The 13,069-nt window shown below is 37.7% G+C and overlaps 1 protein-coding gene across 1 annotated transcript in view; it reads left to right on the top strand.

Annotated features, from left to right (window-relative positions):
- The first annotated feature begins 8,361 nt into the window (after positions 1–8,361).
- LOC136830248 (trichohyalin-like) overlaps positions 8,362–13,069 on the top strand; it is a 209,860-nt gene continuing 205,152 nt past the window's right edge. Inside the window, 1 exon segment of the mRNA XM_067089606.1 lies at positions 8,362–8,587. Coding sequence (XP_066945707.1) covers positions 8,559–8,587 — 29 coding nt within the window. The 5' untranslated portion in view covers positions 8,362–8,558.

Raw genomic sequence — 13,069 nt, 5'->3', positions numbered from 1 at the left:
ACAAACGCACAAACTAGCAGAGCAAAAGCCCAGCGTGACATCTTAGTAGTGCGAACCGATGCACACTGCATTTTGTGTGGTCCTAGAGCCAGTTTGAGCCTGCCAATCTGTGGTCACAAGCCCCCTGAAACTGAAATTCTGAAATTCCCCCTAGGGGGGAATTTCCCTCTGGTTGAGAACCACTGATCTAGAAAAAAGAAAGGCTCTAGACCTTGGGTTATTATAATTCCCCCACTCATTGCAGAGTGGCAGACTTAAACCCCCGGTTATATTCTCTTCTAGGATTCCAGAAGAAAGTTCCAAATTGCCACTTGCGCTACTGCAGCCTAAAAATGACATCATAGCCAAGCTTAAAAGTCTCTGAATGGATTGCAGTTCAGTTCAGTACACGGGGGTTAGGTTCTCCTGTTGCCAATAGACTGATGATGAGAAATTAGATGTATTTCGAGGCGAAAGAGTAAGATGCGGCTAAATGTGAAAATTAAGTCGTCAGGATTGCCTGCGTATTGACAACTTGTTCTTTTGTTATTGTTACAATTTTTCGAAATTGCTGTCATCATTACGATGATGATAATGAAGGTTATCATTAAATTTCTATGAAGAGATTGGAGATAATCATGATGATGCCTGTTTACTTTCTAGGGTGGGTCTTAACCAACATTGTCAGCATATAGCTTTTGTTGGTTGGGATCTTTCCTGGATAGTGAACCCGAAGGGTTTCAACCAGGTGTGTACCCTCCTTTGCAGCGTGTTTAGTATAACCCCGTGGGGACTACATTAAAAAACATTATCAAAAGATTGTAAATATCATAAAGATGATGACCACCCAAAAATATTATTTTTAGATAACAGCCCCCGAAAACCTTTGGGGCAACTATCTAGGAAAGATCCGTTGGTTGTTATTGTTTTGAAGAAGACGAAGGAAATCTCCCCCACGGTGGCGTCTCTATGGGGGGGCCAGGGGTTACCCGGGGCCCCCCAGTTAGATGCTTGCTCCCCGCCACTGGCCCCCCAGTTGAAATTCCCTTTGTAGCTAAACTTTAACCCTTATAGTATTTGATACATTTGCATATAGTAAAAGTTGAAAATTAATTGAAAATTGAGCTCTATAATTTCAAATACAGGGTTACTAATTACTAATACTATTATTTTCTTTCTTTCACGTGGATATATATATTCGAGATAGTATATTTTACTAATACAGAATTAGCACATTATTTTTGTGTAATTTTCTTTGTCCCCCCAAAATTATCTTGGCCCCACCTAGTAGCCCCTAACTGATGGAATGTCCGCTACGCCACTGCTCCCCCATTGCAGACAGCGAGCGCTCCCACCTCAGACGGGTGACGGAACTCAACGAGTACGAGGGATTCAAAGGATTCGCCCCTTGCAGGATCCACATCGCCTCGGAGGACATCCGGCAGGACTACCTCGGTCTCATCATCAGCAAGAATAGTTGGCTGAGTGAACAGTTCAACAAGCAGTGAGTTTCTTCAGTATATATTTATCGGGTGGCGCCGCGTAAAGTAGGCCTATATCCTTCAGGTGGCTCGGCGTTCCTTAGGAATGAGGTTACGGGCTCTAAGTGCGTTGTCTTGGCCTCAGTAGACGTTGTCAGGCTTCAGCTAGGTGGACTGGTTGGCAGTAGGGCAGGGATCGATCCGCAAACATGGCAAATGCCATCCTAACACACACACACACACATATATATATATATATATATGAACATATAAATATATATATATATATATATATATATATATATATATATATATATATATATATATATATATATATATATATATATATATATATATATATATATATATATATATATATATATATATATATATATATATATATATATATATATATATATATATATATATATATATATATATATATATATATATGTTTTAGAACCATCCCCTCTTAGGGAATGTCTAGTACCAGACCATCAGCAGCTCGAACCCCTGCTATCATGGGGATGAACGCAGACATGATAAATGAGATGATTAATTCAGTGTAAAATGGTGCTTCAGTTTTAGTCGGTTGTTTGAAAATGTATTTTTTCCAGTGATGATTAACAGAATAATGAATTGACAGCATTTTCGCACAGCCCTAAGGATGAGAGCGATGAGAGGTGAGGATGGGGATAAGTGGAGATCTGTAGAAGATAAAGCACAAGAAATATATGACAGACAGAATTTCTACGGGGCTCTTGGCGTTACTCCGTGTTGGAGGGGATGGTACTGATGTTGATCCTTAACATAGTCATCAAGTACAAGTAAAAATAGCGAAATTGGGCTAAATGCCCCTCTGGTATATTAATAAGGGGGATCTGACAAAGTGGAAAAAGGATGAGAGGAATGAATGCCCCTCTTTTTGGAGTACGGACTTCAAAGCGCACTGGCATTGACGAAGTATGGATAACCCTTGACTGGTCACTCACTATCATTTAAATTTATAAATCGAGGTGTCAGAATTCATTATGTCTGTTTCATTTTACAGGATTCAATGGCTGCGTTCCTGCGGAATCATAAACTACCTCTACAACAAGTTCAATCCACCTGGATGTCGGCTCACGACCAACAAGGACCGACGCCGGACGTCCAAGACAAAGAGTCTAGGAGTTCTCGAGCTGCAAGGAGTCTTCTGGGTTTGGGTTGTGGGCATGACCATAGCTGCCCTGGTCCTTTTGGTGGAGAAATTGATGCATCTGGGTTCTTCTGAGCCTAACGTTCCTACCTTCACCTTTGCCTGAAGCTTTAGAAGTGCTTCTATCTTGGTGGTTTGCGTGATGAATCCTCGACTTCTTCATTGCAAAACTGATTGGAGTTAACGGCTTTTCCAATGACCCTTCGACTTCCTGGTGTAAAAAAAAAAAAAAAAAAAAAGCAAGTGACTTGAGTAATAAATCGTTGACGTTCTTATTTCAAAATCGTTCTGCCTTTAGAATTCTGTAATGAACCCTGGATTTCATTTCAGGATTGTTCTAGATATAACCATTTTAGTTATATCAAGATCAAAATTTCGAGAATTCATTTCTCGAAATTTTGATCTTGAGATCGTTGTGGAATATTCTTTTGCCATAAATTCTCGACTTCCTAATTTTTGAATTGCTCCAGTGCTGACTTCCTATTGTTTTGTGGCTAAAAGAATTGATTTGAAGTTATGAGTTTAGCAATAAACTCACGACTTCCTGACCTCATTCTTGAAATTAGTTATGCTACTGAAATGACCAACATGTTTATTCAATGAGCTGACACTGATAAACACTGGAATTGTAGCACCAAATTACACAGTAGAATCAATCGGCATTTGACACTGACACTGAAACTTCTTGGTTTTGCTTGTGGTCCAACTACATCTCTTGAATGTTCGAATTATAATATAAAACTGAGCTGACGGTAAATATCCGCAGTCGATATCACTGAAGATAATCGTGTTTGGCGGAAGCTCATTCAGTTCGGCACCCTTCACACGACACAATTCAAATACATCGGCCAATCAGAAGCGAGTTCCAGACATTTGTAGTCAGGTCGAGAAGGTTCTTAGGGTCTGTCATTATTACAGTAAAACATGTCATAAACACACGTTGGTGATTTATCGCAAACACATCAAGAAAAGGTTAAATACAAGTAAACGGCTTATTGGTAGTCTATTTACGGTCGTCGACTTTCTCTCAACCCGTTTGTGATAAGTAAGCGATAAGTTTCCGACCTGATTTATGACATGTTTTACTGAAGTGTTGATGCACTCATGGAAACAATATTGTGGAAGACCTGCCCTGATACATGGCATGCTTTTTTTGTCAGTATCTGTCATCGTGGTCTGTCTGTACATTAGCAAAAATTACATATTTTGGTGAATAACAAATCAGCATTTAATAGAACGAATAACTATCGTATCTAAAGTTTGGTATTTATTTGGATAAGGAGCGCATTCGAAATTTCATATTGAGATGAATATAAGAACTGTATCTAACATATGGTACTTGAAATGAATAATAATGGCATTCAGAATCTGATATTTGTGATGAATAAATTTGTTTGATATTTAAAATTTAAGACGAATAAGTGTATTAAAAGCTTTATGTTTGCTACGATGCCTTCTCATATTTATTTTTGTGGTAATAAGATATATTCAAAATCTTATGATGGCTGCAAATCTGTTAAATGTATGATGATTGTTGTGAAGAGCACGTGAATTCAGAATTCATTTGTGATGAATAATTGTATCTACAATATAATTCTGAAGACTAAATTTATTCAGAAATCAAAATTTGTTATGAATAAATTTATTTAAGTATCAATCGTTGTGATGTTTCGAAAATTTATTTGCAATGCTTCATCCAGTTCAAAAGTCAACTCATGAAGTAATAAGGATTTATTTATTATGATTCAGTTTAGTCAGAATTTATCAAATGATATCAGTATTTGTGATGATTCAGTGTTCAAAGTCTAAGTGATATGTTAAGAATTGTGATCATTCGGTCTGTTCAGAGTTTAATTGGTGTATAGAGAATCTATTTGTGAAGATTCAGTCTATTCAAAATTTAACTGATGACTCATCAAGAATTTATTTTTGATGATTCAGTTTTTTCGAAAATTTAATCTTGGTAATGAATAAATCTTACACCTATGATGAATAACACTTTAATCACAGCGTATCAAAATTTGATTGCTTCAAATACAACGCACAAAGCATTAGATCTGCATTGTTTTATTTAACCCCCTTCCTGATTTGTCGCTGCTGTTAGTATAAACAAGAAAATAATTCAAATATATGTGATATTTTTAACAATGACACCAGTTTTGTGAAAATGACTGAGCCTATGATCTATTTTCTCTCTCTCTCTCTCTCTCTCTCTCTCTCTCTCTCTCTCTCATGAATAAATATTGCATTTGAAAGTAATAAGAAAATGACTTAAGGCTGTGTTTTCAATGTCCATATACAGACAAAATTCTAGTTTATTTTTCCACGAATCACTCTCTCTCTCTCTCTCTCTCTCTCTCTCTCTCTCTCTTTCTCCCATTCAGTCTCAGTCGGTTGGTTCGAGTCCAGAGGTCAGCATCAGAACTCTATCACCTCCGACACCTTACGACACTATTTTGCTCTCTCTCTCTTTCTCTCTCGTCTCCACTACCCCTGATTTTTTTGCACATTGTAAAATATATATATCTCTATTTCCTTGTCTATAAAGAACACCAGCCTTCCAGCAGGTGCTGTGAACAGAACTATGACCAGCCATTACAGTAATAGATCAGATTAAGTAAACAAAACTCCTGTGATCTTTTTTAATCTTTATTGATTTTTAAAAGCGTTTTCTTAGGCGAGACAGGAAGTCTTTGCGGCTTCTCTGTCCTCGTAACTCCTCTCTCTCTCTCTCTCTCGCTTTTTCTTTATCAATTTTCTTACTGAAATACACAGAAATTGACTCATTTCATTGTCACTGTTATCACTCAATGACAAAAAAAAAAAAAATATTAACTAACTCCATTTGCCGTTTTCTGAAAAACAACTTCGCCAAATTTATTAACTCACTCTGTATTTATACATTCTTTAATAGGAAACATAATAACTTTATTTCCACCCCCATCCCTCTTTACTCACTCAATGTAGAAACATCAAGATTCACTTAGAATAATAGTCTCTCTCTCTCTCTCTCTCAATCGAAGAGACTGGAAGCTCGCTCGTGCCACGAGCAACAGGAAACGGATCAGTGAGTTCCGGATCAATAGCTCCTGATCTGCGTTCCCGGGAATCGGCGAAATGACTGTCTTGTCCAGGCACGAGGCTTCGAATTCAAGGCGGGAGGCGGAATTTTTTTTTTTTCAGGAATCACCGCGCTTTCGGCTAATACTGAAGGTGTATGTGTTTGTGTGTGTGTGAGAGAGAGAGAGAGAGAGAGAGAGAGAGAGAGAGAGAGAGAGAGAGAGAGATTGGTTGTACGCGTTTGTATATTCACAACACATCTAAGTATATATTTAACTGTTATGTAAATCGAGATAAAGATACGTACGCACCCAATTCAACGTGCACACGCGCATACACAGACAGAGAATGGTAGAAGTTATAAGGCTTAATCAAAGCTAGGCTCACTTGACATATTTCAGCCGAGAAAAACAACCTATTTCTTTCGTATGAACAATCCAGCTCACAGAATATATACTAATGATATATTGCAACGATTCACAAATAAAAAAACCCCATCGAGGTATAAAAAAAACTGTTTAATCATGCAAAAGCTCTTAGCATTCCGTGGTGGGGGAAGGGGGCTCCATAGGGTCCATATTAATCATGACAGCTGACGAAACCAAACTATTATAGTAGTGAGGTTCTCCAGTAGGCTAAAATGCCATGGCTACGTGTAAACATTGCTTACTGATGTCCCTAACGTATTTTATAATCTTCTTGTGTTTCAGAAGGTGACGTGATATCTTATCGTTCATTTGTATGTTAAATTTCATATATTTCATGTTTCATCTCTTGATTATTTTCTAAACTGCGATGCATTATGACGCACGTATGACGTCCAATCGGTTGGTCACCAAGCGACCCGAGCAACTGCCAAGTACTACCGAATGCGGTAAAAAGTCATCGATATTTCTAACCTAATGGTGAAAGCAAATACTACTTGTTTATAAGGTTATCCCAGGACTGTATTAATAATAATAAAATTACAGTATTTTCTTCTAAAACTGTATCACAATCTAAATATCAAGTTACCTAAAAGAGAGTTATCGTACAACTGTGGAACTGCTTTCCTTGTTTTGTGTACTAGAGTGCTCGTATTGTAATGCATGCTTAGACCATAACGACATTTGACACTCAGTCAGTGAACTGGTGAGGACTATAGAAGATTAAAGGAGTTGATTATTAATCAAGTTTCGTGTGATTTAAGGTTTAAACCCCAAGATTCGTGTATTCTAGAAGTTTGAACAGGAAGTGTTTAGTGTTATAACCGTAAGTACTAGTTGATCGCTTGATAAACTAACCCGTGCAGTGATTACTACCGCAAAGCCAAGATTCCAAAGTCTGCAAATTTCAAAACATTAAGTAAAAGAGTGGTGAAAATTTATGTAGCCTATGATATTACGGTAGAAGTTGAAAAAAATTCATAGGGTTAACAAATTTGTCATTAAAAATGAAAAAAAAATTTAACTAAGAGTCGTTGTTTGAAGATCATTTCGTATTTTAATTGACCGGCAGTTAAAAACTTCGGGTGGTAGAAAAAAAAAATCAGTAAAAGTTCGTTTCCGGTCCGGACTCCAGTTCCACATGACAGACATATTTGCGAGTTTTCTTGCTGTTTTCAACTGTCCCATTCAAGATTTCAACCGGAAATCATTCGCTGTAAATTTTCCAAACCTCAGGCCGTAAGCACTTTTATGTGCAAAATGGGCGCCGTGTTTAGTACCAACCCCTTGGGGATGCTCGTGAAACATAAAATAATGACGGTAAATACCATAAACATGACTTCTTACGTTGTTTTGGATGTTACGGCCTAATGACTTACTGCCGGAACGACCAGGAGCGGAGTACTTGATGGTACAGAGTACTTGATGGGGATGTTCGGACCGGAAACAAACATTATCCAGAAAATCAAGTTAAAAGTTAATCATCAAAATTTGAACTTTAAAAATGTACTTGGGTCAGTGGATATCTAATTTAGTCGAGTTAAAATTGTCCTAAATCCGAAAAAATCGGAGTTTCAGCAGGAGAATAGCTACCAACCCTCCGGCTGGGGAGTTACACAATGGGCCTAGCGACACACTGGCCGTGTCATAGGCATTGAGACCTGTCCCCCACTGGCTGTCGGCCTAAGAAACAGGAGCTCAGCGCCTGCCCTATGAGCCTACAGAGGCCCAGGAGGACATTAAATTTAACCTGAAGTGAAGATCATACAAGAAGAAAGCAAATTTAAAAAGGAACTAAAGACTCCTATTCTGCAGAAGGTATGATACTGTCGAGAAAACACTGACTGACAATAATAAAATGTATAAGGAGCGCCTTATTTTGAAAACGTACATGGGCCCACCAGAGAGGGAATTATCCCTGTGAAGGTTTGGACATAAAACCATAGTGAAAGTGAAGTGTGGTCTTTAACTTATGTTAACTGCTCTGTTTATGACCGGATAAAAGTGCGCAGCATCTGCAAAAAAAAAAAAAAAAAGGCCCTGACTGGTGCATTATATATCCCTCTTGGCGAGTTTTTTTTTTTTTTAGTTAAAATTGACCTTGGTCTCGGTTTTTAATACTTAAACATTTGTGTTTGTGCTATTTTAAGATCAAGCTTTTCAGTCTTGTGATTTTATTTCAGTATTTGGACGCTTATTATTTGTTCTCCATCATTAGGTAAGGCACCATGAATTGAAAAATGGCGTGGTACAACATGCAGTGGCGTGTGCAACCTCCGTGATGTACGGAATGAAAAATAAAGAAACAAACAGTAAAAACTCAGACAATATTCGTGGGAAAGACACTTGGTGAATAAGGGAAAGAAAAGTGAAGAAAGTTGACGTCTTGGAGAACAAAATCCAGTGGAAGCAGAAATGGCGACCCTGGCTTTACCGCGGTTCAGGTAGGTGATGAAAGATTTTACATCTTCTGTTGGTTTAATGTTTTCCGTCTTGCACCATATCGCCAAAATTTGTTGTATGATTCGATGAAAGGTGGTAGTTTGTAAGGGAGGGACTTTAACCTTTTCGCTGACCTCTGCTGTTTCAGATGGCTGTCATCCTGTCATCCTTGTATCGAACCCGAAAGGTATTCGTTTAGGGTCTACAGGGTTGAGGAATTTGCCAAATTAGTCCTTGTGGGTGTAAGGTATTCTTAATGTGAAGTGCTTGCGACACTAATGGTGTTTAATATATATATATATATATATATATATATATATATATATATATATATATATATATATATATATATATATATATATATATATATATATATATATATATATATATATATATATATATATATATATAATATATATATATATTATATATATAATATATAAATACTGCCCCAGTTAACGATGCTTATTGGTAATATTCAACCCCATACCATTCCCTTTCACTTCACACACACACGCACACACGCACACACATTATATGGGTGTGTGTGTGTGTGTGTGTGTGTGTGTGGATGTAGGGGTAAAGGGAAGGCGGTTAGGCAGTACATTATTTCTAGTATGCTGTTGAAGATAGCTGAAGCATATTATGGAATTTTACCTTTGAAAGGTTTCCTAACCGTTCTTCCTAACTACATGATCACGCTTGATATTAAGATTTTGGCAACACATCATAAAGATTTTTTTATTTTTATCTATTGTCTGCGAGTGAAATTGTTGTTTTTGATACAAATAATTTTGACACAAATGCAATGATAATTTTCCTGGAGGCGAACGACCTCTTAGAGTGGTACCACCTACAGTGCACCCTATGTGGCGAACTGCGGCATAACATTGACATATGCATTGTTCCGTCGATTCCAGCATCATTGCTTTCCGTCTTTTAGCTATTATCTGTTCCTTTTGGGTTCTTACAGCCTTGCTGTCCAACTTCTTCAACTTTGTCTTGTTCCAGAATGCCTCCACCATTAAATCGCTCTGATTAAAATTTGTTACGATAATAATAATAATAATAATAATAATAATAATAATAATAATAATAATAATAATAATAATAATAATAATAGTGACAATTATAAAGAAAAAGTAAATTATCCTCGATGTTTGATGTCTGTATGTTTATTTTAAAGATAAAGCTCCTTACTGGCATAAGGCCAGCTTAAGGTAATAACATCAAGGCATTCAGTGTCATAAAAACACTTGGAAACTTATTGCATTCATATCACCAAGCAATTGAAAACTAGTCAACGACCGTAAGCGGAGGAGGACCAGCCTTTGGCAAATGTCGGATAACGGTATGGATAGAATATAGGATTTAGGCCAAAGGTCTAGCGTTGGGACCAATGAGGTCATTCATCGCTGAAAGGGAAATTGACAGTAAGAAGGTTTGAGAGGTGTAACAGGAGGAAAACCTCGCAGTTGCGCTATGAAACAATTGTTAGGAGAGGGTGGAAAGACAGGAGAAGAGAGAATACGAACGGAGGTACAGTAAAATGAATGAAAGAGGTTGCAGCTATGGGGCCGAAAGGTCTCTGCCAAGACCCTTAAGTAATGACTACAGTACACCACGTGAAGTGCGCTGACGACACTAACGCCCTGCGGGGGCGATAATGGTATGAAACAAGTTAGATTGTATTTAACCTGTTTGTGATGTTTGTGACATGCTTTTACTTCAGTGTGGACACACCCTTATGGAAAAAAGGTGTACGATACCACAATGCTTTCGATGTATTTTGTCTGAATTTTCGGTGATAATGATACTTTCAGGGCACAGACTCAGAGGTATGATGCAACACAGACCTGTTGCTACTGTTAACAGGGTTGCAAAGTTTTCCGGGTGGGAAAAGGCCAACTGCGAGCCAATAACAGCTGTAAAAATTCATCCCATTTGCCATAGGGTTAAACTGCAAGTATTAAAGACGGAAATTTTTGTTCAAAAAGGGCCAGATATGGATACATTTCAAGCCAATTTCCTGCCAACTTGCTTACTGAGAACCAGAGCTGTAAGTTATGTCCTGTTTAATAAGTCTTTGAATACAAAAATATCTTTTGCTGTATATATGGAAATTTTAAGTGGAAAATTAGTGAGTTACCTTAGGTTTCATCACCCATGCTTTACAGAATTTTGAAAGACGAGGCATTTTATTCTTCCAAATGTGCCAGTAAGCCTGCGTGAAAAAAATTCTGTCCTTCATGTGCGGGTATCGTTCTCATTTAGGCTTAACGAAAAACAAAAATTCTCCCCCCCCCTTAACAAACTATCTTTATTTCAAAAGTGATCAATTACATTATCACTTTCATCTGACGATGATGTCTGGTTAGAATTCCAGTGGTTCTCAACCTTTTTTAGGCCCATACACTCTTTCACCATATTTCAGAATGTCATTCCCCACCCCACTTTCCAAAGTTCTGCCTCAAAAGGTGCATTCCAAATAATACGCAACAAAATAATAATAACAAACACACAAGCTAGCAAAGAGAAAGCCCAGCGTGACCTCTCAGTAGTGCGGGCCGATGCACACTGCGTTTTGCGTGGTCCTAGAGCCAGTTTGAGTCCGCCAATCTGTGGACACAATTCCGCGCACCCCCCACCCCTGAAACTCTGAAATTCCCTCCTAGGGGGAAATTCCCTCTGGTTGAGAACCACTGTTAGACTCATTAATGTACAATGAGTATAGGTACAATGCCTTTGCGGCACTTATCCCAAAAGTGTAAATGATATCCAATACGATTTATGGCAACTAGCATTTACTATTTCATTCGGTTGCACAGTTTTGTTTTTTATATTAGGCGAAATATTTTTCTTTTAAATGATGCGAAGCTGCCACAGCTTTAGCATCTACAAAACGACCCAAAACTTAGCAATGTCCTCCGAAATTTTTTTTTTTTTTACTTCACTGAATAACTTCACGCGAGGTAGCAAGAAATTATTTTCAGTACTGCTACTGCTTTTCGTGACTGATATGGCAACATGAGAGCCAGTTTACCGCTTGAAACGTATTTTTACGATTACTTTGAACCCACCCAGTGCGTTTTTAAGCATTCCGTTACAACTGAGCACGCGAAGTAATGGACATAGATGAATGGGGAGCTTAAACTTTAAAAGAATGGATAGGTTTCCCCTCTTGAAGGAAGAGAGATTGTAAGTCAGGAAATACGGAAGCTGGGGAGAATGCCGGAGCATGAAGGCATCGGGAAGAAATAGTTACTGGACCGGGTAATTTGAGGATTACTAAATAGGCTTTAGTAAAAGTGGGAAGTGTATTTATAAAAATCTAACCCGTGAACTGAAAAAGTTTCCTGTAGAATTTTTTTTCAAAATGTCACAGAAAATAAGAATCAGTTTGACATAATACTTTCAAGCTAAAATGATTTCAAAATCTATAGACTTCAACTGATAAAAAGAGGTCTGCTTTATGGGCCAACTGAGGGGCGGAAAGGGACCCTCCGAAATGAATATGGCTGATGATGATCAAAGCCTTTAGCTTGTGTTTTATAAAGGTAAATAAGTAGATAATTTAAATTTAAAAGACTACCGAGTCCTCCCTAATCTCTCACAGAAGGCCGTACGGTTTGTCCACAAATAGAGATGAAAACTGGAGCAAGGAGGAGTTGAAGAAGTTGGACAGACAAGTGGCAAAGACCAAAAGGTATGGAGGAAAAGTTAAAGGGCAGAAAGTCACACAGCTGTGGGTGTAGGGACGATGCAAAGGACCTTTAGACTGGAATGGGTAGAGGAAAGAAAAGTTAAAAAAACTCAAATGAAAAACCGGAAAACAAAGGTTATCAGTGTTAAAAAAAGAGAGGAGGAACAGAGGTTAACAAAAACCGAAATGGAGATGATGAGAACGAATGTTAATTATTTAAATGAAAGAGAGTAAAAGAAACGTTAACAATAATTGGAATGATGGAGAGGAAAAGAAAGATGAACGCTGTCTTAATCATTAATATTAATCACAGACTTAACTTGTTTAAATAAACATAAGTACCAGCATAGTACCTAAGTTAACCCATCACGCCCACTAATAAAATGTTCATACCGGCAAGGGAGGGTTTCAGTCCAATTTATTTATTTCTTTTTTTAAATTTCCAACGCTACACGCTGATAGTAAATAAGTGGTTTTATCGAGCGCCTGTGCTGGAACTATACCCTGAACTTTTGCTTGCTAAAGTAAGTTAGTAAGAGAGCCACACGTTAAATGTTACTTGCTTAAAAGGTTTATTTTTAAGATATTTACAGCTCAGGGAGAACAAGCAAACGAGGAAGCCAACGACACGTTTTAAATACGCGCTGTTTGAATACGTCTCAGTGTTTTGGTTAGTGACGATGGTTAACTAACGGGTGGACACCTGCCTTTAATACTAGTTTCCAGTTTTGGGAGGAGCTATTGACCTGAGTCACGTTTAAAAGCTTTTAACTTTTGACTT

Source organism: Macrobrachium rosenbergii, chromosome 46 (assembly GCF_040412425.1).
Source record: "Macrobrachium rosenbergii isolate ZJJX-2024 chromosome 46, ASM4041242v1, whole genome shotgun sequence".
Lineage (NCBI taxonomy): Eukaryota > Metazoa > Arthropoda > Malacostraca > Decapoda > Palaemonidae > Macrobrachium > Macrobrachium rosenbergii.
The sequence above is the reverse complement of the archived record's forward strand: the minus strand, read 5'-3'. Positions and strand labels throughout refer to the sequence as shown.